This window comes from Megalobrama amblycephala, linkage group LG7 (assembly GCF_018812025.1).
Source record: "Megalobrama amblycephala isolate DHTTF-2021 linkage group LG7, ASM1881202v1, whole genome shotgun sequence".
Classification (NCBI taxonomy): domain Eukaryota; kingdom Metazoa; phylum Chordata; class Actinopteri; order Cypriniformes; family Xenocyprididae; genus Megalobrama; species Megalobrama amblycephala.
The window spans coordinates 8,541,882-8,568,981 of record NC_063050.1 but is presented as its reverse complement, the minus strand read 5'-3'; the positions used below and the strand labels follow the sequence as shown (position 1 = coordinate 8,568,981).

The window sequence follows — 27,100 nt, the reverse complement described above, 5'->3', positions numbered from 1 at the left end:
CTTTATCCTTATTTGTTGAAAACAAAATTGCCAAAGATTTTTTTAGATTTCATTTGGAAAAAGAAGTCTCACAAGTTAAAAAAAAGAGGTCCTCTCTAACAGTAGAGCAGAAGGAGGTATTGATTTTTTAGATTTTTCAGACATGATAAATATTTTTAAAATAAATTGGCTTAAAAGATGTCTTGCCAATCCAAGATCGATTTGGTACTTTATCCCCAACCAATTATTTGGAAAAATTGGTGGCCTTTCCTTTATTTTAAACTGTAATTATTTACCTTCTAAGCTACCTATTGCTTTGTCCAAATTTCACCAGCAATGTCTCCTTGCTTGGAAGCTGTGTTATGTTCATAGTTTTTCACCTCATAAAACAGTGATATGGAATAACAGTGATATTACTGTCAGAAATAAATCTCTGTTTTTCCCCAGGTGGTTCCAAAATAATATTAATGGAATCCTCTCTTTATTTGATGACTCGGGTAACCTTTTTACTTATGAGCAATTTATGACTTTCCACAATTTCCCGGTTCCTCCAAAAGAGTTTAACACAGTGATTAAAGCAATCTCACCTGGGTTAATTCATCTTGTTAAAAGCCACTCCCTATATAATCCAAGGGGAATAGTCAGAATACAGTCTACTTTGTTCTTGGATGGAATTGATCTCTTGGACAAGAAATGTACCAACAGACATGTACGGCAGATCTTTCAATTCAAGAAAAAAATTTCTCCAAGAGGAAAATTCTATTGGAGATCTTTGATAGAAGATATAGATTGGAAAAAGGCATGGCTTTTACCAGGAAAATACTGCATATCCAATAAAGCTAAAGAAATACACTTCAAAATTTTACATAAAATATATCCTGTTAACTCTAATATTTCTAAATATCTGGACATTGACAGCTCATGTTCTTTTTGTAAACTAGCAGAGGAGACTTTTGCGCATCTTTTTTACGATTGCCCTGTGTCCAGGCGGTTTTGGTCCGACCTTGGATCCTATATCTTCAATTCTACCAATGTTACTTATTCCTTCAGTCTAAAAGACATTATTTTTTATTATATTGATGACAAAAATAGACCCCTTGAGTACATTGTTAATTTCTTTATTTTATATGGTAAATTCTTTATTCATAAACAAAAGTTTGCAAATAATATTCCATCCTATCCCCATTTCAAAACTGAATTAATATCACTTCTCAAATCTCTTCATTATATAAATAACAAAAAATCTCTAAAATTTATAAAATATTATGAAGAAATGTTTAAAGAAAATACATGTATTTAAAAGCTTTCCTTACGTCAATGATAGTGTATTTTATAAATGTGTGTATTTGTATGCAATTCCTTGACAATGTTCTTATGTTACTGAGCATTAATAAAAAAAAAATAAAAATAAATAAATAAATTAAAAAAAAGAAACGTAAAAATAACGTAATATATACAAATATGAGCAAATAGCAATATAAATCACAATCCAGAGATATTACTCACACTATAATGGCACTCAGACATTAGTTAGCTATATATAACATAACAAGTGAACTTTGGCGCTTAGGCGCTAACGCGTACTGCCGCGATGGCGGACAAATGAGCCCGTGGTTAATCAAAGTACACAAATCTGCTTACATACACATCAATACGTGTACAGGATAATAGGAAACAAACAACTTACTTTCTGGTCATTAACTCGCTCACATAAGTTAACTGCTCAAAGAAAGGATGCAGCAGAGCATTCACAGCTCATCTCATACTGACTGACGTCATTCAGTAAACTGCGCTCTGATTGGATGAATACTTCTTAAATGCTTGAATTTGTGGTGAACTTCTACATTTTGCATGGTAAATATTACATTCATAAACAGAAATTTGCAAAATGTACTCCTAAATGCGACTTATTTTTAAAAGAGATGGAAGCGCTGAACAAGTCATTAAAATTAATTAAAAGTAAAAAGAATGACATCCTGTTAAATTTTATGGAGGAATTCTTTACACTGTAATGTCCCCACTATGTTTACCAAATTCTATGAATCTTGAATTTGTCAATAAGAAAAAGAAAGAAATACTTTTTTTTTTTTTTAATTCTTACTTTCTATTTGTACTGCTGCTGTTTTTTTTTTTGTTTTGTTTTTTTTTAGTTTTTTTTTCCTTTTTTCTTGTTTTTTTGAGAATAGGTGACATTTGTCCTGCGATGCATTATTGATGTATATTATGTTCAATGTTCTGTATCATTTTTGTCAATAAAAAAAAAAAAAAAGGATGAATACTTCTTAATAATAACATCTCGCCCTCTACAGGTGATGTCAAAGCACTACACAGAGCTTCATAACAAATCTCAAAGTAAACGACTGAAATCAGCTGCAAAGGGACGGTGAACTCATGAAAAGACAGTAGTTTCACTGTCAATGTATGGCCTTGAATTACACTCTTCTTTGAAAATTACACTCTTCCTTTTTCTTACTTGAAAAATAACTTCATTCTCAGGTGAATGTTCAGTCTTCAGCAGATTTCAAAACTCACCATCCTTACATTCATGGAAATATTGACCTGTGCTGTGGTACCTCAGTAAAGTTGGTTTTATATTCACACATTTAATAAATGTGCAATAAATTAATGTTTGCGAATTTTAAGCAGCGACATGATATTGACAACCAACGATTGTCAACTTACAACATTTTTCACAGTCGATCAAAATAGGCAAGTGTTGTTTTAATGGCATATTTACTTGTGAATGTCCACTGAATGTCCAATGTAGTGTGATTAACAAGGCTATTGAATACGGATGTCCGAATGTACGAATATAAAACCAACTTTACCCAAGTTGCTGTGGTGTGATGTTTTATACTCCATATTAAACTGTTATGAACAGCGGTTTGCTCATTACATTAAGATTTAAAGATAGTTCAGGAGCATTTAAAATGAACTAGTGAAGGTTAGAAGGGATTAAAACTCAAGAAAAGCACATGCAGTTTGTCAGAGTAAATGTGCTCTTTTTTTAAGATGTCCTTTAGAGCTGATGTGGCCAGACAGACAGGAAGGGGAAGGAAATGTGAATTTTAGCTGCCGATGCTGCTTGTTGTTCACTGTGAAAACGAGAGTAGCGTTTGTCACACTGAATTTGGTCTTTTATTTTAGAGAAACTCTTGTCAAAGTTGATCATGTGGGACGTTCTGCTGCTCTTTTCCAGCATCTGTACAGGTGAGTTTGAGACTCTGAGCTCTTTTACACACAGTTTGACATGATCTCTTGATTATCACATGATCATCAGACTCATATGAATGACATTTGTAAGTTATTATTCTGGCCTGCTGATGTCTCTTGCTCACACATAACAGCTCTATATAATGATATTTGTGTTTCAGCTGTTGTTGTAGGAGCTCCAGTTACAGTTACAGGACACAGAGGAGAGAGAGTTGAGATCAGATGCTCATATGAACCTGGATATAAATCACATTCAAAGTATTTTTGTAAAGGCGAGTGCATCATTGGAATAAAAAACATCATGGTTGAATCAGGATCTAAAGCTAAAGACGAGAGATTCTCTCTGACTGACGACAAGAAGAACAGAGTTTTCACCGTCACCATCACTGATCTGAGAACAGAGGATGAAGGACAATACTGGTGTGCTGTGAGGAGGACTTTAACTTCTGATTTGTCTTTAACTGATCTCTATTCAGAGATTTTGTTGCAGGTTAAACAGGGTAAGTGATTAATTTTATTAGAAGTGGAGCTAGAAGACAACAGAACAAATTAATGTAATATGTATTTTAAATTGAATTCAGTGTCACTGACTTTAAGATTATCTTTCCTGTCATCCATCAGATAAAAAGACCACTAAGGTTTCAACAATCAGTCCATTTTCAAAAACGTCATCATCATATTTCAGTACAACAGAGCTGAATCCACAATCAGGTCAGTTCATCTGTCTGTCTCTCTTTATGACTATATTTGAATGTGATGCATGTATATATCAGTTTAAAGACATTAAATGTGTGTTACAGGTCACGCCTCACATTCAGAGTCTGTCATCTATGTCTGTGTTGGGTTAGTCATCATGGTGATCGTCTTCCTCATTGCACTGATGGTGTTGTGCAAACAGAAAAAGAGCAAGAATTTACCAAAAGTTACGCAATTAGGACTTTCCCAGCATGGTCAGCATGGATCACACACAAACACACACTCATTTACTTAGAGATTCTAAATGAGAATATGCCATAGGCTTTATGTACATTTTATTGTTATTTTACTAAAGCATAAAAATGACATAATACGTCTGCAGGTATTTAGGAAACATGCTAAGTTTACATACTAGTTTCTCTGAAAAAACAAACAAAAAAAAAAAAAAAAAAACAATGCTACAGCCAGTTATTTGAAATGTGCCTTCTATATGGGAATGTCTGTTCCTGTCACGGTGATCCCGCCCACTGCCAGTTTACCCAATAGTATTTTGACAACCTGGGTTGCCAAACACTTCTCATAGATTCTATCCAACATAAAATGTATCCGCATTCATCTAAAAAGCTATTTTAGATAAATCAACTCATTAAAGGTGCCCTAGATTATGTTTTTAAAAGTTGTAATATAAGTCTAAGGTGTCCCCTGAATGTGTCTGTGAAGTTTCAGCTCAAAATACCCCATAGATTTTTTTTTTATTAATTTTTTAACTGCCTATTTTGGGGCATCATTATAAATGCGCCGATTTTATGCTGCGGCCCCTTTAAATCCCGTGCTCTCCGCCCACAGAGCTCGCGCTTGCCTTAAACAGTGCCTTAACAAAGTTTACACAGCTAATATAACCCTCAAAATGGATCTTTACAAAGTGTTCGTCATGCATGTGTCGGATTATGTGAGTATTGTATACTGTTATATTGTTTACTTCTGATTTTGAATGAGTTTGAGGCTATGCTCCGTGGCTAATGGCTAATGCTACTCTGTTGGAGAGATTTATAAAGAATGAAGTTGTGTTTATGAATTATACAGACTGCAAGTGTTTAAAAATGAAAATAGCGACGGCTCTCTTGTCTCCGTGAATACAGTAAGAAACGATGGTAACTTTAACCACATTTAACAGTACATTAGCAACATGCTAACGAAACTTTTAGAAAGAGAGTTTACAAATATCACTAAAAATATCATGATATCATGGATCATGTCAGTTATTATCGCTCCATCTGCCATTTTTCGCTATTGTTCTTGCTTGCTTACCTAGTCTGATGCTTCAGCTGTGCACAGATCCAGACGTTAATACTGGCTGCCCTTGTGTAATGCCTTTTATAATGTTGGAAACGTAGGCTGGCATATGCAAATATTGGGGGCGTGCATATTAATGATCCCAACTGTTACGTAACAGTCTGTGTTATGTTGAGATTCGCCTGTTCTTCGGAGGTCTTTTAAACAAATGAGATTTATATAAGAAGGAGGAAACAATGGAGTTTGAGACTCACTGTATGTCATTTCCATGTACTGAACTCTTGTTATTTAACTATGCCGAGGTAAATTCAATTTTTCATTCGAGGGCACCTTTAATTTACAATTACAATTATAATTGAATGAGTTAAATTTTACAATTGCACTTGTTCATGTCCTCAATCTGGCAACCCGTGTGAATGTCGAATCTGAGGAGGAGGGTGAAGGGGAAACAACTTCATCTAAAATTTTGAATTTGGACTGCAGTATCCATTTAAACCACAAGCTCTCAATATTACATACTGCTCCTTTAAATGCAATAAATACCATTTTAATCCAAATATAATAAAACATCCTAATGCTAACAGAAAATGTTCTGCATTTATACAATTATTTAAAGAAACCTTTAAATAAATACTTTGTTTCAACTAGATCTCATGAGAAAACATAACTATTTTACAAAATGGCAATATATAGAAATAATGTAAACCTAAACATAAACCTCATACGAAAAAGTACAGAATTAGCCAGCAATTTACCAAAATGTAAAATAGTTACAAATTGCCATGAGAGTGTGTTTTATATTTTTATTGTTTTTACAAATAAGGTCATCATGGCCATCCCAAATAGGTGGATTTGTCATCTCACTTTATTTAGGGGACCAAAATCCCCTAAAAATGATTAAGCAGTTAACACAAGTTTCTCTCTTCACTTTCTAACATTTAATGTTTGAATATTAATTCTCCTCATGTTTTTACAGTCTCCATCGGGCTTTTGCCTTTGAATACAACTGCCAAGAACACTGCAGAGGTGAGTGATGATGATCTTAAGTTTATGAGCTCCTGAAAACACCTGCCTGAAGATCGTTATGATTGTTGCACATTGGTTTGGAGCTGCCGACTCTGGACGTCTTTCTTCTGCTCACCAGCATCCGAAACTCAACATATATCTGCTAGTGATAACAAATAATGGTACAGTGTACAAATGTGGATGGGTTTGGAAGATAAAATTAGTTATTTTGCAGGACATTGACTGGAATGACCATAATTATCAGGAAATCAGTGAGTTTCAGTGCAAGAACAAAGACATCTCTACTATCTACACTACAGCAGAAAGTCCAGAAGATCCAATGATCTACTCCACTGCAGATGCACCAGATGATCCAACAATCTACTACACTGCAGATAATCCAGATGATTTCACAATCTACTCAACTGCAGATAAACCAGACTCAACCATCTACTCAACAGTAGATAAGCCCGTTTCAACCATCTACTCAAAGGCAGAAAGTCCAGATGATCCAAAGATCTTCTCAACTTCAGAAAGTCCAATGATCCAATGATCTTCTCAACTTCAAATTCACCAGATGATCCAATGACCTTCTAAACTTCAGAAAGTCCAGATGATTTTATGATCTTCTAAACTTCAAATTGACCAGATGATCCAATGATCTACTCAACAGTAGATTGACTGCCTCTCATCACACTGCAAAAAAGTTTTTGTCTTGTTTCTAGTCAAAATATCTTAAAGTTCTTAAATCAAGAAGCATTTTCTTGACAAGTAAAAATTATTTTCTTGTTTTCAGGAAAAATAAGTCAAAATTAAGTAAGTTTTTCCTTAAAACAAGCAAAATAATCTGCCAATGGGGTAAGCAAAATAATCTTATTTCAAACCAAGAATAAGCTATATAATCTTGTTTTCAGTTTGGATTAAGATTATTTTGCTTACCCCATTGGCAGATTATTTTGCTTGTTTTAAGGAAAAACGTGCTTAATTTTGATTTATTTTTCCTGAAAACAAGAAAATAATTTTTACTTGTCAATAAAATGCTTCTTGATTTAAGAACTTTAAGATATTTTGACTAGAAACAAGACAAAAACTCTAAGTAAGAACAGCATTTTTTGCAGTGCATCTTAATGTAGTGGAAACTGAACCCACAATGCAACAGTGATGGGACACAAAAATTGTCCCAAATTTTAAGAAGACATTTTGGATATATCAGGGTCTATATGATGTCCTCATCTGCTTGACAGTCAGTCCATATCTACGTTCTTCATCTTTTGTAGGTGTATTGTAAATTTAGTAAATTCATTCTTTTACTATTATTGTTTGTTACACAATGAGCAGTGACCTAAGTTGTATGTTATATTATGCACATTACATGTGTTATTTGTGTATTTATGTGAAATACAGACAATGTTGCATCTTATCATATGGGTTTACAGGGATATATCTCAATGAACTCTGTATAATTAAACAGTAATGTTTATGGCAGTTGTCTTACACTGGAGTGACACACAATGAAGTGTTTTGACTTATTAAATGACAAGGAAATGGACACAGAGAGACATAAACTCAAAAGATCTTCACAGCTCTTTTCAAGTCAATATAGATGAATCTTCTGTTTATGGACAAATGACTATATACTTTATTTATCTTCAAGTAAATGTGTCTTCTTATTGAATAAATGTAATTAATTCAACTCTAACTTAATGGTTGTGTGATTTTTTTGCATGCCTTCTGTAAAGTCCGACTGTGTTTTCTGTAGTTTCTGCAGAACTGAATTAATCCATGTGGAAATTGAGTGTCTTCTTTGAATATGAGAGACAGGAAGTAAAATGATATTGTGAGAAGTGTGTTCGGTTACTACTTCATGTTACTAATGAAAGTTTTTTCATTCAAAGCCACAAGGAATAAAGAGGAACTCATGCCACATAGCTCACAGTATGAGATAAGTCTTCATCAACAAAACACTTTATAAGTCAATAGTTCTGTGTTCTGATTGCTTCTGAAGCTGTTTAGTCTGAACCTGAGACAGAGCAGCAGAAGACAAAAGAAGAGGTCACAACAACACAAGTCTGCATCTCATCACATTCATAACAAAAACACAACCCGGAAACTACCTGAAACACACCAAAAGCTTCAACAGATCATTTAATAAGAGAGAAGAATGAAGATCATCTCAACTTTCACACTACTGATGATTCCTGGTAAGTATCTGAAGAAATCAGCTGGTCTCATTTAAGCCTCATAAGGGAAATTTTTAATACATTTTATTTTGATCTGTTGTAGGTGTCGTGAGCTCCATCAGTGTGTCAGGATATCCAGGAGCTGAAGTCAACATCACATGCAAATATGATAAAGAGTATACATTGAATATAAAGTATTTTTGTAAAGGTCGGTGGGCAACATGCTCTGACCGCATCAGAAGTGATAAGAAAGATAAATGGGTTCATTCTGGAAGATTCTCTCTGTATGACAGCACAAGATCAGCAGTCTTCACTGTGACCATCAGAAATCTGAGTCAGTGGGATTCTGGAACATACTATTGTGCGGTCGATAAATATGGGATAGATTTCCACACCGAAGTGAAGCTGAAAGTTGGAACAGGTCAGTAACTGAAATGCATTTAACCCATATTTTGACCATGACCATCACAAATGCTGTTTTTTAGTTTTTTTGGTAATTTGGTGCACAAATTTTATTTTCTGACCCTATTGGCTGATATTTGCTCTTGTTTACTTAATTTTAAGATTTTTCATTTTGCATGTCAAGTAAATCTTGAATTAAGAATGTCAATCTCCTTTTTATTTCTTAAGCCCTTTATACAATAGAGATTGTAATAATAGATTATATAATAGTAGATTCACAGAAATAAACAGAAAAGCAACAGAATCAATGATGCAAACTTCATTAAATATGAGACAAATTCAAATTCTGTATAACGGCTATATACCCAGGTGAAAAAAAGTACATTTCTATAATATACTTAAAGTGCTCTACTTTCACGCACTAATTTTGTACTTAACATACTAAAAATTCTTCTTTAGTACTTCTTAAGATCATCTTAAGAACATCTCAACTGTGCTATTTTGAGACAGTATGAAATATGACCTAAAATGTGCTTTTAATATACTATCTCTGTATTTAAAAAATGTATTTAGATACTACATATAGTGCATTTGAACCCATAATATATTACAAGTGGTAATTAAATATATTTTTTAAATACAGAGATAGTATATTAAAAGCACATTTTAGTTCATATTTCATGGTGTCTCAAAATAGCACAGTTGAGTACACTTAGATGTTCTTAAGATTATCTTAAGAAGTACTAAAGAACAATTTTTAGAATATTAAGTACAAAATTAGTGCACAAAAATAGAGCACTTTAAGTATGTTATAGAAATGTTTTTTTTTTTTTCACCAACTCTACGTTGTCATGATTGAACTGCAGATACAATATTAGGTCAAATGTGTTTCAGATGTTTTGATCTTCTGTTTTTTCAGATCCGTCTTTGATCATCGGTCTGTCTGTCCCTTCAGTTCTTATCATCATGTCATTCATAGTGATTCGCTGCAAGAAGCGTCAGACTCGAGGTCAAAGTCTCTCCACAACCCCCTCTGATCCTTCTTATATGGTTTATACTATTCCACATTCCACAACGGTTTAATCTACTACCGCAGAGGTCTTCAACCCTGCTCCTGGGGACCCAATGTCCTGCAGAGTTTAGCTCCAACCCTAATCGAACACACCTGAACCAGCTAATCAAGCTCTTCTGGATTGCTTGAAAATCACAGACAGGTGTGCTGAAGCAGGTTGGAAATAAATTTTGCAGAACAGTGGGTCCCCAGGAGCCGAATTACCAATAAACCCCTCAGAGTCTGAATGAAGAAGCATGTTCATGACTTTAAAATGGTGAGCGTCAGTCAGTGATTACAGCAAATACATGTTAGTGATCAGCCGTTTTTGGATTGTTATTTGCTTAATAAACACAACTTCCTACTAGTGATTTATGTAATTTGCTCAATAAACTTATCCTAAATTTGCATGTATTGTTTGTGTATAACTAAGAACAAAATAAAAGATAATTGTATTTTATAGCATTGCAGTCTTATTATTCTAACATCAATCTGGTTGGTAATGAGTGAAAGTGTTATAATTCCTCAAATTTTATTAAATAGATGAGCAGTTTCATAACCAGTTGCAGAGGGATTGAGGATATATATATGTATGTATATTATATTGACGTATTGAAATCCTAAAGGAAATTTGAACAATGTTATTTCCAGAAGATTCAGTAAGATCAAGTGAACATCATTTATCAGATTTGCCTCATTTAAACTGATTTTTACACCACAGTAGAGTTGATGTGGTTAGAGATACAGAAGGGGAAGGAAATTATAACATAAGTTGTTGATGCCACATTGTTCACTCAGTACGGAAGAGAACGAGAGTAACGTTTGTCACACTGAATTTGGTGTTTTATTTTAGCAAAACGCTTGTCAAAGTTGATCATGTGGGACGTTCTGCTGCTCTTTTCCAGCATCTGTACAGGTGAGTTTGAGACTCTGAGCTCTTTTACACACAGTTTGACATGATCTCTTGATTATCACATGATCATCAGACTCCTATGAATGATATTTGTAAGTTATTATTCTGGCCTGCTGATGTCTCTTGCTCACACATAACAGCTCTATATAATGATATTTGTGTTTCAGCTGTTGTTGTAGGAGCTCCAGATACAGTTACAGGACACAGAGGAGAGAGAGTTGAGATCAGATGCTCATATGAATCTGGATATGAATCAAATTCAAAGTATTTTTGTAGAGGGAACTGTCTCATCATTGGATTTAAAAACATCATGGTTGAATCAGGATCTCCAGCTAAAGACGAGAGATTCTCTCTGACTGACGACAAGAAGAACAGAGTTTTCACCGTCACCATCACTGATCTGAGAACAGAGGATGAAGACACATACTGGTGTGTTGTGGAGAGGAGGACTTTAATTACTGATTTGTCTTTAACTGATCTCTATTCAGAGATTTTGTTGAAGGTTAAACAGGGTAAGTGATTATATTTATTACAAGTGAAGCTATAGACAACAGAACAAATTAATATTAATGTATTTTAAATTAAATTTAATGTCAGACTTTAAGTTGATTTTTCCTGTCATCCATCAGAATCAAAGACCGCTGAGGTTTTAACCATCAGCCCTTTCCCTAAAACATCATCACATTTCAATACAGCAGATCTGAATCCACAATCCACCGATATGAACCCCACAGATCATCATGTCTCAGCAGGTCAGTTCATCTGTCTAAAGCTCTGTATCATTTTTCTTTCTTGTATATTGTGCATTTCTATACATGTTACTGTAGATGATTCCCTTTGAGATCAAATGTGTGTTAAAGGTCAATGTCTTCACTGATCTTGCAGGCTCTGAAACCTACTTCTGTGTTGAAGATTGAAGGTTCACTAGAGGTTTTCTCCAGCGGGAATGAAGAGATTACAAACAGTATCATTTTTATCCAGTCAGACGCCTGCATCACACCTCAACAACCAGCTGAAAGTCTCTATGGTTTACCTCACACTGACCAATCACAATCACAGCCTGATTCAAACCCCAGTCACACCCACTCGACCAATCAGGTGACAGATCCAGACTGTGATTATTATGCCAATATGAAGTCGCGTCACAGGACAGAACTGATCTACGTAACAGCAACACATCCACGAAACATTTGCAAAACGCTGAATTTCCTATTTCAGATCACTAGCCTGTATTTGTAATGTTTCTGTTCCCTTATTGCCAAAGTTAAATCATAACACAGTGTATCATTTCGTAATAATAAAAATGTAAACCTTAATGCTGTGTATGGAATGACTGATTACTCTGTAACTCAGTGTTGTTTTAATTCTTCTGCATCAGATTTGGTACATTTTTACAATGACAGTTTTCTCTAATATTGACATTGTGTCACCTGTGAAAACTGAGGAAAACAGCTCCCGATCTCTGGATTTACCAAACACTTAGAAAACACTTGTACTTCATTTGAGTGCATTATTTACTCCCCCCTGCATATGTCATGTGCGAAGCTCTGAACGTTCAGCTTTCAGTGAAAAGGGTGTGAAAAGTGGATAATCTAGCAACAAAGTCTTTAATTTATTTTAAAGAAAAAGCCTCTTCCTACTTATGACAATAAATGCAGGAAGTGAACAGACACATCAAAAGTTGTCCAATTCCTAAAATATGATACAATAATCACATGGTTGAAACATTTATACAGTGTATTTAACATGAGTAAACCTTCATTTAATAAACCTTCATATTTTATTTCAATCTCATCATTTAATACTCTAGGAGCTGGAAATGGATCATTCCTTCCTCCATCTCTCTCTGCATCAGGTCAAACACTGTTTAATAATGTTTGGTGAATTGGTAAACCATTACAGAGGTCATGTAGAGCTGATGTGGTCAGAGAGACAGAGGGGGAAGGAAATGTTAATTTCAGTTTCTGATGCAACAAGCTGTTCACTCAGAAGAGAACGACAGTCACGTTTGTCACACTGAATTTGGTGTTTTATTTTAGAGAAACTCTTGTCAAAGTTGATCATGTGGGACATTCTGCTGCTCTTTTCCAGCATCTGTACAGGTGAGTTTGAGACTCTGAGCTCTTTTACACACAGTTTGACATGATCTCTTGATTATCACATGATCATCAGACTCATATGAATGATATTTGTAAGTTATTATTCTGGCCTGCTGATGTCTCTTGCTCACACATAACAGCTCTATATAATGATATTTGTGTTTCAGCTGTTGTTGTAGGAGCTCCAGATACAGTTACAGGACACAGAGGAGAGAGAGTTGAGATCAGATGCTCATATGAACCTGGATATGAATCAAATTCAAAGTATTTTTGTAAAGGCGAGTGTAGCTTTAGTAATAAAAACATCATGGTTAAATCAGGATCTCCAGCTAAAGACGAGAGATTCTCTCTGACTGACGACAAGAAGAACAGAGTTTTCACCGTCACCATCACTGATCTGAGAACAGAGGATGAAGGACAATACTGGTGTGCTGTGGAGAGGCCTTTAACTGATGTCTATTCAGAGATTTTGCTGAAGGTTAAACAAGGTAAGTGATTCATTTTGATATCTGTAACAGAAATGGTGTAGAGTGAGTGTCCAGTTAGTCATTAAGTCATCTTGTAAGTTGACTCATATTGTACTGTTGATCGTCTGCTTAGACTCGAGTATATGAGTGTAAAATACTATTACAGGCTGTGTGTTACAGTGATTTTACTGCGGTTAAAGGGTTTTCTTTGGCACAACTTGAAACAGAGTAATTAAAACAGAGACTAAATGAAAGATTGTATGTATTTTTAAGTTAAATTCAGTGTCAGTGTTTTAAGTTGATCTTTTCTGCCATCCTTCAGATATCAAGACCACTGAAGCTTCAACCATCAGCCCTTTTTTAACGACACAGTCGTCTTTCAGCACAACAGAACTGAATCCACAATCAGGTCAGTTCATCAGTCTGTCGCTCTATATGACTCTGATTTATTGAATATTGAATCTAAACATCTAAATGTACTTAATGTATTTAAATGTTACATGAATCATTTGAGATGAAAATGTCTGTGTTGAAGTCTGAAGATTCAGTCCACAGGCGTTTGCTCCAGTCTTAAAAATGTACAAATTGTGTAGGATAAGAAAGTGTTTTTACAAGAACATAAAATGTAAATGTGGGGTTTGTTTATGTGTTCATATTCATGATGCATGAGCGGCTCGTTCACACGTCACTGTGTTTCTCTCTGTCAGTCACTCATCAAACTGAAAATGAAATAACAAGAACAGGAAATACTACAGTTGAACTCCATCAGCCAAACACTAGTAAGCTCAAACTACACTACCCATGATGCAACAGTTCCCTCTTTGATCACATGATCACTTCTTTGAACAGAAATTGCTTTGAACATTTGAGACACAGACTGATGTGGTTAATTTGGTTTGACAGACAGAAGTGTTTTCCTCTGAAGAGTCGAGGTTTACCAGTGCAATGTATATATCATTTAATATCATGTGTTTATCGATGTGTTCAGACCTGGCTTCTGTTGCTGGCGGTCTGGGTTCGGTTCTGCTGGTTCTGACTCTGTGTTCTGGAACAATCCTCATCCTGAAAAAGAGGAAAAGGAAATGTGGGACAGGTGACAGTTTGTTTGTAATTATTATTATATAAGTCCTGTTTTAGTGTATGAATTGACTTAGTCTTTCTCTGTTTTCATTCAGCTTTAGTTCAGCAAAATGTGCAGCACAATACAGAGGTGGGTGTTCAGATCTTTACCTGTAGATCAGAAATACTTGTGAAATTATTATTTATTGAGTAACAGAGAGTATTATCTGTATAAACTAGTAAATTATTGATTGTTTTTCAGACTGACGTCACCGCGGTAACATCTTCACCCAATCAGACGCCTGCATCACACCTCGACAACCTCCCAGAAGTCTCTGCTGTTTACGCCACAGTAACCAAACAGCAGCCTGATTCAAACCCCGGTCACACCCACTCGACCAATCAGGTGACAGATCCAGACTGTGATTATTATGCCAATATAAATTCACCTGACCCAACACAGGACAGCAGGACAGAACTGATCTACGTGACAGCAACACATCCACAAAACATCTCAACACATCCACAAATCTTTTCAAGAAATGAGGGTGTAATATATTCAGTGATCAACAGTAAATAAAAAGTCTGTCAAAATCTGTTATTAATCTATAAAATCTGTAATGAATCAATATTTTGACACTTTTATGTACAAAACACAGTTTATAAGTGTATAATGTTCACTATGCTTCACCAACAAGATAAGCAGCTAACAACAAAATAACATTGTGTGATTTTTTTAAATGTAATTGATACACCTCTTTAAAGCAGTTTAAGCATATAAAAAGTCAACTTACCCTTCTTTTTAACCTGTTTAGCTCCAGTCCTTTATCCTCTGTGTGAAGTGAATCATGTCTCAGATTCAGGGTTGCCAGATCTGAGTAACAAAACTAACCCAGTGACCCTGATCCAAACATCAGAACTCAAAACATGACTCTCCTGTACCTAAAACAGATATTTCACAGTCACTGTTATGCATTACACTAAAACACTGTATGTTCTCATCATCTTATACTGTTTTGTCATTGGTAAAATATAACATGGGTAAAAGTATTCCAAATATAATTTATGCAATGTCAAACATTCAGCCTGTGGGGAAAAATGACACACTTGGCAACCCTGATCTGAGTGTTTTTCAGAGAGCTGAGCTCCATCTCGCCCTCTACAGGTGATGAAAAACACGGAGATTCAACACACTCCTGTCACTGTTATGTAGCAAATCTCCATCTGAAACGACTCAGTTTGACTGAAATCAGCTGCACAGAGACGGTGAGCTGATGAAGGACTCTTTTAGACACTAGTTTCACTGTGGTGTATGGCCTTGTGATGGATCCGAAATGGTCAATATTCATATTCATGCACTTTTATTAATATTTATTTTTAATCATTTATGGCTTATGATTTATCAGTTTTACTTTTGCTTTCATATATTTATGTACTCATACTTTATAGATTAATTCTTATCATATTTTCAAGTATTTACTTGTTATTGTACCCTTATGGTTATTTTATATTTAAGAGTATGATTGCTATGTTCAATTGTTCTTCAAGTGCTCCAGTGTGACAGCCAGGTCATGCTGACACGTTTGTGGTTAGACATTGGACGCCTGCCAAGTACGGCAGAAGTAATGTTTTTTTCAGAATTAATGTATGCTTACATTTAATAGTGCAAGATTTGCAAAACTCCCTAAGGGTTAAAACAACTATTTTTGACACTGGACCAGTGGATGGTGTAATGGGTGAAATTAACCTTTTCTTTTAGAACAAAAACATCAGTTTGTGTGGGTTGGGAATTTCCCTGTATGCTTATGGTATAATATGGCCTGAGTTGTTGATAATTCAGCTTTTTCTCTCCTTTGCTCTCCTTGGCTTCTGCTTTTTTGTCTCTTATCTGCAAATGTCTTAATTATTGCTCTTTTTGATTTTCATCTATTAGATACAATACTCTGGATTTTACAATACTCTAAATTGTATTATTAACTATTGACTGCTTCTTTATGGTTGTTATTTTACCTTTTGGTTTTATTAAGTATTTTCATTATCGATTAAAGTTTGCGTGTGAGGCTAAATTTAATTGTAATGAATAAATAATTTTCCATCAACTTTATCTACTGCCTGGATCTCATTTTCCCAAGTGTTTGCATCACCTTGTTCACTTCAATTACATTTCTTCATTTACTTGATAAATAACTTTATTCTCAGGTGAATGTTCAGTCTTCAGCAGATTTCAAACTCACCATCCTTACATTCATGTAAATATTGACCTGTGTGTGTGGAGTTCACATTTCAATACAGCAGATCTGAATCCACAATCCACCGATATGAACCCCACAGATCATCATGTCTCAGCAGGTCAGTTCATCTGTCTAAAGCTCTGTATCATTCTTCTTTCTTGTATATTGTGCATTTCTATACATGTTACTGTAGATGATTCCCTTTGAGATCAAATGTGTGTTAAAGGTCAATGTCTTCACTGATCTTGCAGGCTCTGAAACCTACTTCTGTGTTGAAGATTGAAGGTTCACTAGAGGTTTTCTCCAGCGGGAATGAAGAGATTACAAACAGTATCATTTTTATCCAGTCAGACGCCTGCATCACACCTCAACAACCAGCTGAAAGTCTCTATGGTTTACCTCACACTGACCAATCACAATCACAGCCTGATTCAAACCCCAGTCACACCCACTCGACCAATCAGGTGACAGATCCAGACTGTGATTATTATGCCAATATGAAGTCGCGTCACAGGACAGAACTGATCTACGTAACAGCAACACATCCACGAAACATTTGCAAAATGCTGAATTTCCTATTTCAGATCGCTAGCCTGTATTTGTAATGTTTCTGTTCCCTTATTGCCAAAGTTAAATCATAACACAGTGTATCATTTCGTAATAATAAAAATGTAAACCTTAATGCTGTGTATGGAATGACTGATCGCTCTGTAACTCAGTGTTGTTTTAATTCTTCTGCATCAGATTTGGTACATTTTTGCAATGACAGTTTTCTCTAATATTGACATTGTGGAACATGTGAAAAGACATTCTTTTCTGAGTTTTTCAGATCCAATGTCAACCATATTGTCACGATCACCATCTGTTCCCGTCACGTTCCTGTTCACTCCGGACTCCATTTCCCATAATCCTCCCTTGCCTATCACATGCACTCACTCTACCAATCACCTGTTGCCACATACAGCCATGCACACTCCACACTAATCACCACACCCAGCTGATACGCATTACCTGGACTATAAAGGACTCACACACACACCACCTCACCGCGAAGTCTTGATTACCCTGGTATCATTTCTGAGCGTTTATATTCCTGTCTGTCTGTCTGTCTGTCTGTCTGTCTGTCTGTCTGTTGCCGTTACTGTCTGTTCCCTGTTATTGACCCGTTGCTGCCTGCCCTGACCCCTGCCTTGTCTAACGTCCTGTGAATGATATCTGCCTGTCCTGACCATTGCCTGTTCCCTGATTATGACTCTGCCTGTTCCTTGCTGTTCCTGTCTGATCCTGATTGACCCTGCCTGTACGACTACAATATTCTTAATAAAGCTTGCAAATGGATCTCTGCCTCAGTCCCGCTTTGTTACACATATACACCAAGAACTACTTAACTATGTTTCAATGTCTAATGAGTATCAAATTTGATACAATCTTTGTTGTAGACCAGCCACAAATCAAGTGTGTATCACTGAAAACTGAGGAAAACAGCTTCCGATCTCTGGATTTACCAAACACTTAGAAAACACTTGTGTGTTCTCAAAACATTTCAACATTGCATGTCTAATTAACTCTTGATGAACATTAATAATATTTATTTATTTTTTTTAATTATGAGTAATTTAGAGAGTAATTTAACCATACTGTATATTACTGTCTTTGGAGGGCTTTTGCCTTTCAAACACATTAAAATGTACAATATTTACAGCGTTTCATATTTACATGTAATGCAGCTTTTTTTTTGTCAGCTGAACCTGTTTTTTGACCTAATGTTTACTTGAAATACAATGCAATTTTCAGATGAGCTTACATTTTTTTCTTAATTGCTGCACATTTTACCATTACTGGTGCCGTCAAACAGCCTGGAGCCCTGCCATGATTCTTGAGGTCAGAAAAGTAACAACAATGTTAGAAGAATGCTGTCTGTGGTGTATTTTCACTGCAAAACAACAAGAAATGCCGCAAATATCACTACAAATTTCTTAGAAAAGCCACAGCAAATTCATTTTAGTCCTTCACAATTTGTATTTTATTATTAATATATATCCTAATGTCCAATAAAGCTGTTCTTTTTTGCATATATTTCCTGACAAAAATGTTCACCCAAAAAAGAAAATTCTGTCATTAATTACTCGCCCTCATGTCGATCCACACCCGTAAGACCTTCGTTCATCTTCAGAACACAAATGAAGATCTTAAGGTATATGACTCATCCATAGACAGCATTTTTGGGTGAACTAACCCTTTAACATTATGATATATTTTATTTACCCTCAGTTTTTGCTGTCTGGAATGGATCATTCCTTCCTCCATCTCTCTCTGCATCAGGTCAAACACTGTTTGATAACGTTTGGTGAACTGGTAAACCATTACAGAGGTCATGTAGAGCTGATGTGGTTAGAGAGACAGAGGTGGAAGGAAATGTTCATTTCAGTTTCTGATGCAACAAGTTGTTCACTCAGAAGAGAACGACAGTAACGTTTGTCACACAGAGCTTGGTCTTTTATTTTAGTGAAACTCGTCAAAGTTGATCATGTGGGACGTTCTGCTGCTCTTTTCCAGCATCTGTACAGGTGAGTTTGAGACTCTGAGCTCTTTTACACACAGTTTGACATGATAACAGCTCTCTATAATGATATTTGTGTTTCAGCTGTTGTTGTAGGAGCTCGAGTTACAGTTACAGGATACAGAGGAGAGAGAGTTGAGATCAGATGCAGATATGACTCTAGATATAAATCAAATTCAAAGTATTTTTGTAAAGGCGAGTGTAGCTTTGGAAATAAAAACATCTTGGTTGAATCAGGATCTCCAGCTAAAGACAAGAGATTCTCTCTGACTGACGACACGATGAACAGAGTTTTCACCGTCACCATCACTGATCTGAGAACAGAGGATGCAGGACAATACTGGTGTGCTGTGGAGAGGAGTTTGCCTTTAACTGATGTCTATTCAGAGATTTTGCTGAAGGTTAAACAAGGTAAGTGATTCATTTTGATATCTGTAACAGAAATGGTGTAGAGTGAGTGTCCAGTTAGTCATTAAGTCATCTTGTAAGTTGACTCATATTGTACTGTTGATCATCTGCTTAGACTCGAGTATATGAGTGTAAAATACTATTACAGGCTGTGTGTTACAGTGATTTTACTGCGGTTAAAGGGTTTTCTTTGGCACAACTTGAAACAGAGTAATTAAAACAGAGACTAAATGAAAGATTGTATGTATTTTTAAGTTAAATTCAGTGTCAGTGTTTTAAGTTGATCTTTTCTGCCATCCTTCAGATATCAAGACCACTGAAGCTTCAACCATCAGCCCTTTTTTAACGACACAGTCGTCTTTCAGCACAACAGAACTGAATCTACAATCAGGTCAGTTCATCAGTCTGTCGCTCTATATGACTCTGATTTCTTGAATTTTGAATCTAAACATCTAAATGTACTTAATGTATTTAAATATTACATGAATCATTTGAGATGAAAATGTCTGTGTTGAAGTCTGAAGATTCAGTCCACAGGCGTTTGCTCCAGTCTTAAAAATGTACAAATTGTGTAGGATAAGAAAGTGTTTTTACAAGAACATAAAATGTAAATGTGGGGTTTGTTTATGTGTTCATATTCATGATGCATGAGCGGCTCGTTCACACGTCACTGTGTTTCTCTCTGTCAGTCACTCATCATACTGAAAATGAAATAACAAGAACAGGAAATACTACAGTTGAACTCCATCAGCCAAACACTAGTAAGCTCAAACTACACTACCCATGATGCAACAGTTCCCTCTTTGATCACATGATCACTCCTGTGAATGGAAATTGCTTTGAACATTTGAGACACAGACTGATGTGGTTAATTTGGTTTGACAGACAGAAGTGTTTTCCTCTGAAGAGTCGAGGTTTACCAGTGCAATGTATATATCATTTAATATCATGTGTTTATCGATGTGTTCAGACCTGGCTTCTGTTGCTGGCGGTCTGGGTTCGGTTCTGCTGGTTCTGACTCTGTGTTCTGGAACAATCCTCATCCTGAAAAAGAGGAAAAGGAAATGTGGGACAGGTGACAGTTTGTTTGTAATTATTATTATATAAGTCCTGTTTTAGTGTATGAATTGACTTAGTCTTTCTCTGTTTTCATTCAGATTTAGTTCAGCAAAATGTGCAGCACAATACAGAGGTGGGTGTTCAGATCTTTACCTGTAGATCAGAAATACTTGTGAAATTATTATTTATTGAGTAACAGAGAGTATTATCTGTATAAACTAGTAAATTATTGATTGTTTTTCAGACTGACGTCACCGCGGTAACATCTTCATCCAATCAGACACCTGCATCACACCTCGACAACCTCCCAGAAGTCTCTGCTGTTTACGCCACAGTAACCAAACAGCAGCCTGATTCAAACCCCAGTCACACCCACTCGACCAATCAGGTGACAGATCCAGACTGTGATTATTATGCCAATATAAAGTCACCTGACCCAACACAGGACAGCAGGACAGAAGTGATCTACTTGACAGCAACACATCCAAAAATCTTTTCAAGAAATGAGGGTGTAATATATTCAGTGATCAACAGTAAATAAAAAGTCTGTCAAAATCTGTTCAAATCTATAATGAATCAATATTTTGACACTTTTATGTACAAAACAGTTTATAAGTGTATAATGTTCACTATGCTTCACCAACAAGATAAGCAGCTAACAACAAAATAACATTGTGTGATTTTTTTAAATGTAATTGATACACCTCTTTAAAGCAGTTTAAGCATATAAAAAGTCAACTTACCCTTCTTTTTAACCTGTTTAGCTCCAGTCCTTTATCCTCTGTGTGAAGTGAATCATGTCTCAGATTCAGGGTTGCCAGATCTGAGTAACAAAACTAACCCAGTGACCCTGATCCAAACATCAGAACTCAAAACATGACTCTCCTGTACCTAAAACAGATATTTCACAGTCACTGTTATGCATTACACTAAAACACTGTATGTTCTCATCATCTGATACTGTTTTATCATTGGTAGAATAAAAAATGGGTAAAAGTATTCCAAATATAATTTATGCAATGTCAAAAATTCAGCCTGTGGGGAAAAATGACACACTTGGCAACCCTGATCTGAGTGTTTTTCAGAGAGCTGAGCTCCATCTCGCCCTCTACAGGTGATGAAAAACACGGAGATTCAACACACTCCTGTCACTGTTATGTAGCAAATCTCCATCTGAAACGACTCAGTTTGACTCAGTTTCATGTAAATATTGACCTGTGCTGTGGTGTGATGTTTTATACTCCATATTAAACCGGTATGGACAGCAGTTTGCTCATTACAATAAGATTTAAACATTACATGGAATCGCTTATTTGTACTTTTAGAACTAGTGAAAGTTAGAAGGGATTAAAACTCAAAAAAAGCACATGCAGTTTGTCAGAGTAAATGTGCTCTTCTATGATGTCCTGTAGAGGTGGATGTGGTCAGAGAGACAGGAAGTGGAAGAAAATGTTAATTTTAGCTGCTGATGCTGCTCACTACACAAGAGCACGAGAGTAACGTTTGTCACACAGAGATTGGTGTTTTATTTTAGAGAAACTCTTGTCAAAGTTGATCATGTGGGACGTTCTGCTGCTCTTTTCCAGCATCTGTACAGGTGAGTTTGAGACTCTGAGCTCTTTTACACACAGTTTGACATGATCTCTTGATTATCACATGATCATCAGACTCATATGAATGATATTTGTAAGTTATTATTCTGGCCTGCTGATGTCTCTTGCTCACACATAACAGCTCTATATAATGATATTTGTGTTTCAGCTGTTGTTGTAGGAGCTCCAGATACAGTTACAGGACACAGAGGAGAGAGAGTTGAGATCAGATGCCCATATGAATCTGGATATGAATCAAATTCAAAGTATTTTTGTAGAGGGAACTGTCTCATCATTGGATTTAAAAACATCATGGTTGAATCAGGATCTCCAGCTAAAGACGAGAGATTCTCTCTGACTGACGACAAGAAGAACAGAGTTTTCACCGTCACCATCACTGATCTGAGAACAGAGGATGAAGGCAAATACTGGTGTGCTGTGAAGAGGACTTTCATTGCTGATATCTTTTTAACTGATCTCTATTCAGAGATTTTGTTGCTGGTTAAACAGGGTAAGTGATTATATTGATTATATTTATAAGTGTAGCTAGAAGACAATTGAACAAATAGATGTTTATCTGTATTTTGATTTGAATTCAGTGTCACTGACTTTAAGATTATCTTTCCTGTCATCCATCAGATAACCAGACCACTGAAGTTTCAACCATCAGCCCTTTTTCAAACGCATCATCATATTTCAGAACAACAGATTTGAATCCACAATCCACCAGCATGAATCACACAGGTCTGTCTGCCGCTCTTTATGACTCTTATTTCTTGAATATTTTAATGTGATGCATCTATATATCAGTTTAAAGGACAGTAAATGTGTGTTACAGGTCACGCCCCACATTCAGGGTCTGTCATATACGTCAGTGTTGGGTTAGTCATCATGGTGATCATCTTCTTCATGATGCTGATGGTGTGGTGTAGGAAGAGAAGCAAGAAACCACCAAGAGTAACACAATCAGGACCTTCACAGCAAGGTCAGATTTAGATGCACGTTTCTACGGAAACAAAACACACACACACACACACACACACACACTTACTTACTTACAGTAGCTCTCTCAATGATGATATGAAACTTTAGATAAACAAAGGATTAAATGAGGCATTGTGTCCTCAAAAAGAGACAATCAGTCAGTGGGTTTTACCTAAAGTTTCAGATACACACACGTCTCCTTCTGATGTTTGCTGTTTGAGTGTTACATACTTTAATTCTCCTCATGTTTTTACAGTGCCTGTTGGGCTTTTGCCTTTAAATGCAACAGCAGAGATCTCTGCAGAGGTGAGTGATGATGATGATGATGATGATCTTATATATATAAGCTCTTAAAAACACCAGCTGTGATGTCAGTGCTGGTTAAAGCTCATTGGTTTGGAGCTGCTTACTCTGGACATATTTTCCAAAATCCAAAACTCAACATATATCTGCTCGTGATAACAAATACTCTTGAGACGTTCAAATGTGGATGGCTTTGGAAGATAACATGAGATATTTTGCAGGACATTGACTGCAATGACCATAATTATCAGGAAATCAGCGACTTTCAGTGCAAGAACAGTCAAAACACCACTATCTACTCAACAGCAGAAAGTCCAGATGCTCCAATGATCTACTCCACTGCAGAAGAACCAGAAGATCCAGTGATCTACTCCACTGCAGAAATACCAGATGATCCAATGATCTACTCCACTGCAGAAATACCAGATGATCCAATGATCTGCAGATAAACCCAAGTGTGTCTGACTGTGTCCTGCAGTACTACAAATCATACAGATTACACCCTCTACCTCAAGTTATTCTCCCTACAATCAATCGGCAATCCAGGATGTCATCAAAGCTCCTCCTTATGGAATCGTTGATGATGTCCTGCTGCATGTTTTCCTGCCAAACCAGTTCAGTGGAAATCCCGCCCTGGAGCCTATTCTTCTGGATTTCATTGGCCATGTCAATCAACGACTGCCTACACCAAACACTGAACCCTAAACCTACCGTCACTGTAATCTCAGCAAATTAAATTGGTTGCAGGGCGGGATTTCTGCTGAAAAAAAATCATGCTGTCACTATAGTACTGCTTTTCTTCTACTTCATTTTCCTTGCCTTTTAAGCTTCACTTTTGCACTACAGTTGCAATCAAAATTATTCAACCCCCTTAACCTGCAAGACATGTTGCTGCTGAGAACAAAATTTCATGAAAAAATTCATCAACGGTTTAGAAGCTTCTGTCACTTCTTTACTGCAATCTTGGTCCATTCCTTGCTTGAAAAAGCTTTCAGATCACTGATAGTCTTTGGTTTCCATGTTACCACTGCTTTCTACAAATTCCACCAAATATTTTCAATGAGATTTAAATCTGAAAACTGTACAGGCCACTCAAGAACATTCTACGACTGATCCCTGAGCCAAGCTTAAGGAGATTTGGATGTATACTTTGGGACATCTGTCCTGCAGGAAGGTCCATTTATCATCTAGCTTCAGTCACTGCACTGAAGGCATCACCATCTTTGCCAAAATGGCGTGATACTTCAAAGAATTCATGATGTCCTTCATACAATCAAGATTTCTACTTCCTGTAACACCAAAGAACCCCCATAACAAGACTGGACCACCTTCATATTTGATCATGGAGAGAATGTGAATGGTGCTTTCAGTGGCAAAACTCGGTACTCTTGATTAGCATGATGCTAACATAATTACTGTCTTGCTAGCATGTTTTTAGCTAAATGCTAACATGATTACCATGTTGCTAGCATGATTACCATGTTGCTAACATGTTTTTAGCAAGATGCTAGCATGATTAGCATGTTGCTAGCATCAGAAAATCTTGACTATATGAAGGACATCATGTATTGAGAAATATCAAGCCATTTTGGCAATGACGCTGATGCCTTCGGTGCAGAGACTGAAGCTTGATGATCAATGGTCTTTCTGCAGGACAGATGTCCCAAAGTATACATCCAAATCTCCTTAAGCTTGGCTCAGGGATCAGTCATAGAATGTTCTTGAGTGGCCTGTACAGTTTTCAGATTTAAATGTTATTGAAAATATTTGGTGGAATTTGTAGAAAGTAGTGGTAACATGGAAACCATCAGTGATCTGGAAGCTTTTTCAAGCGAGGGAGGGGCCAAGATTGCAGTAGAGAGGTGACATTCTTGGAATTACATTCACTCAAATGTGTATTAATAAACTTTGGATAATAGTTTACTGATGCCTTTGATTAAATGTTTTCATAACTTTGTGCTCTCAGCAGCAAAATGTCTTGCAGGTTAAGGTGTCATGATCACTAGTGGGAGTGCCCTAATCAGCCACTAGAGGGCACTCTTGTTTTCTACACTTGGACTTCATTTCCCAGAGCTCACTTTCCGGACTCATTACCTCTTCATTGCACCCAGCTGTCTTGTGTTATGTTCATTAGTGTCTGTCTATTTATATCTGGTTTGTTTCTGCTTTTGTGATCGTGGTTTCATTTATGGTCACCAGTTTCTCTGTTTGTTTTCTGTTTGGACTGCTCTGTGGATTTTGACCCTTGCCTGTTTGTGGATTACGTGTTGGATTACCCCATTAAAGCTGCATTTGGATCTTACCTTCTTGTCTCTGTGCCATTCCGTGACATAAGGGGGTTGAATCATTTTGATTGCAAATGTAACATAGATCACCAGATGCATGCTGTTTGTTTTAAAGTATATTGATTATGAATCTCACAGTAAATGTTAATTTTATGTAAGGATTAAGGTTAGGGTAGGTTTAGGGTTGTGTGGTAGGCTATATTAATTTGATTGTATAATTTGTTTTACTAATAGCTGTTATTTCATACTTAATAAGATTTGAAAGGATTACAAGTCAATGACATCCATGCTTGTTTCTTTGCAAGAGCTGTAACTTGTAGTAGGTGTAACGTGCAGATACTTGGTTTGTAGTACTGCGGGATGCAGACAGACTCTTCTCAATAAACCAGCTGATCCAACGATCTACTCAAGTGCAGATAACCTACACTGCAAAGTGACTGTTAGGACGCTTTTACAGACTGTGTCTCTGAGCAGCTTCATGGACTGGAAGTTCGACTCACAATACAACAGTGACGGGACAGAAACAGTCCCTGATTTTAAGAAGAAACTTTGGATATATCAGAATTTTAATGAGGAATCATGTGCTTTATCTGCTTTACTTTGGAACAGATGTAGACTGTCAGTCACTAGAGTTACCACAGGATGCTCTTCAGCTTTATTTTTTTTTTTTTTTTTTTAGTATACGTATTGCAGTTATTTATGTATTATTTGTATATTTATAAAAAAAAAAAAAACAGGCATTGGCTTGTCTTATATGGATTACAGGAATGCAGCTCAATATATTTTGCATAATTAATCAGTCATTGTCCAGGCAGCTGAAGTGATGTACAGGATGAAATTATTTGACTAATTAAATGACAAGCAGAGCAGAGAACAGACTCAAAGAGACATAAAACTAAATATTAACAACAAGTATTGCAAATATTTCAACTTTGTTCGACAGTTTTACTTCTGCTTTAGCTGTTATTGGCTCTTGATAAATTGCTGGTGTTTCTTCATTTGTATGTACGTTTTCTTTGAACACGAGAGATGGGAAGTAAAGTGAAAGAGTGAGAAGTGTGTTTACTTCATATTATTATATTTTATTTTTCATTCAAAAGTTGGGAGTGTAATAAAGAGGAACTCATGACTAATGATTACAGTCTTGCAGTGTGATAAATATGCTCATCTTCATCAACTAAACTCTTTATGTATCAGCAGTTCTGTGTTATGCTTTCTTCTAGTTTGTTTTTATGATGATGATGCACTTTTTCCATGATCTCTCTCTCTCTGTTTCAGTTTAAGTTGTACCTGTGTCACATACCGCACAGCAGCAGAAGAC

At 36.1% G+C, this 27,100-nt stretch overlaps 5 protein-coding genes across 9 annotated transcripts in view; all 5 read left to right on the top strand.

Moving 5' to 3' along the window:
* Positions 1-15,163, top strand: part of LOC125271259 (CMRF35-like molecule 3) — a 34,666-nt gene extending 19,503 nt beyond the window's left edge. Inside the window, exons 1-10 of one of the 5 annotated variants that reach the window (XM_048195324.1) lie at positions 7,190-8,387; positions 8,470-8,787; positions 9,688-10,096; positions 10,673-10,735; positions 12,999-13,319; positions 13,621-13,707; positions 14,006-14,077; positions 14,287-14,391; positions 14,474-14,508; positions 14,620-15,163. In XM_048195324.1, the coding sequence (XP_048051281.1) occupies positions 10,696-10,735; positions 12,999-13,319; positions 13,621-13,707; positions 14,006-14,077; positions 14,287-14,391; positions 14,474-14,508; positions 14,620-14,937 (978 nt within the window). In that variant the 5' untranslated portion in view covers positions 7,190-8,387; positions 8,470-8,787; positions 9,688-10,096; positions 10,673-10,695 and the 3' untranslated portion in view covers positions 14,938-15,163. Of the gene's footprint in view, positions 1-2,859; positions 3,190-3,353; positions 3,693-3,813; positions 3,904-3,992; positions 4,143-6,157; positions 6,208-6,421; positions 6,951-7,189; positions 8,388-8,469; positions 8,788-9,687; positions 10,097-10,672; positions 10,736-12,725; positions 12,835-12,998; positions 13,320-13,620; positions 13,708-14,005; positions 14,078-14,286; positions 14,392-14,473; positions 14,509-14,619 lie in introns of those variants that run through there. The other 4 variants (XM_048195327.1, XM_048195323.1, XM_048195325.1 and 1 more) reach the window with 4 other exon arrangements.
* LOC125271224 (B-cell receptor CD22-like) overlaps positions 1-27,100 on the top strand; it is a 1,156,500-nt gene that overhangs the window by 547,000 nt on the left and 582,400 nt on the right. The gene's annotated exons all lie outside the window — the stretch shown is intronic.
* Positions 1-27,100, top strand: part of LOC125271198 (hemicentin-1-like) — a 987,774-nt gene that overhangs the window by 397,971 nt on the left and 562,703 nt on the right. The gene's annotated exons all lie outside the window — the stretch shown is intronic.
* Positions 18,947-21,370, top strand: LOC125271262 (CMRF35-like molecule 5). The gene is made up of 7 exons (XM_048195330.1): positions 18,947-19,155; positions 19,233-19,559; positions 19,861-19,947; positions 20,246-20,317; positions 20,527-20,631; positions 20,714-20,748; positions 20,860-21,370. Exons 1-7 carry the CDS (start codon positions 19,116-19,118, stop codon positions 21,154-21,156), a joined length of 963 nt encoding a protein of 320 aa, XP_048051287.1. The 5' UTR covers positions 18,947-19,115; the 3' UTR covers positions 21,157-21,370.
* Positions 22,057-24,543, top strand: LOC125271266 (CMRF35-like molecule 5). The gene is made up of 6 exons (XM_048195337.1): positions 22,057-22,212; positions 22,377-22,718; positions 22,847-22,951; positions 23,046-23,192; positions 23,448-23,497; positions 23,716-24,543. The coding sequence occupies exons 1-6, from the start codon at positions 22,173-22,175 to the stop codon at positions 23,941-23,943; spliced, it is 912 nt and encodes a 303-aa protein (XP_048051294.1). The 5' UTR covers positions 22,057-22,172; the 3' UTR covers positions 23,944-24,543.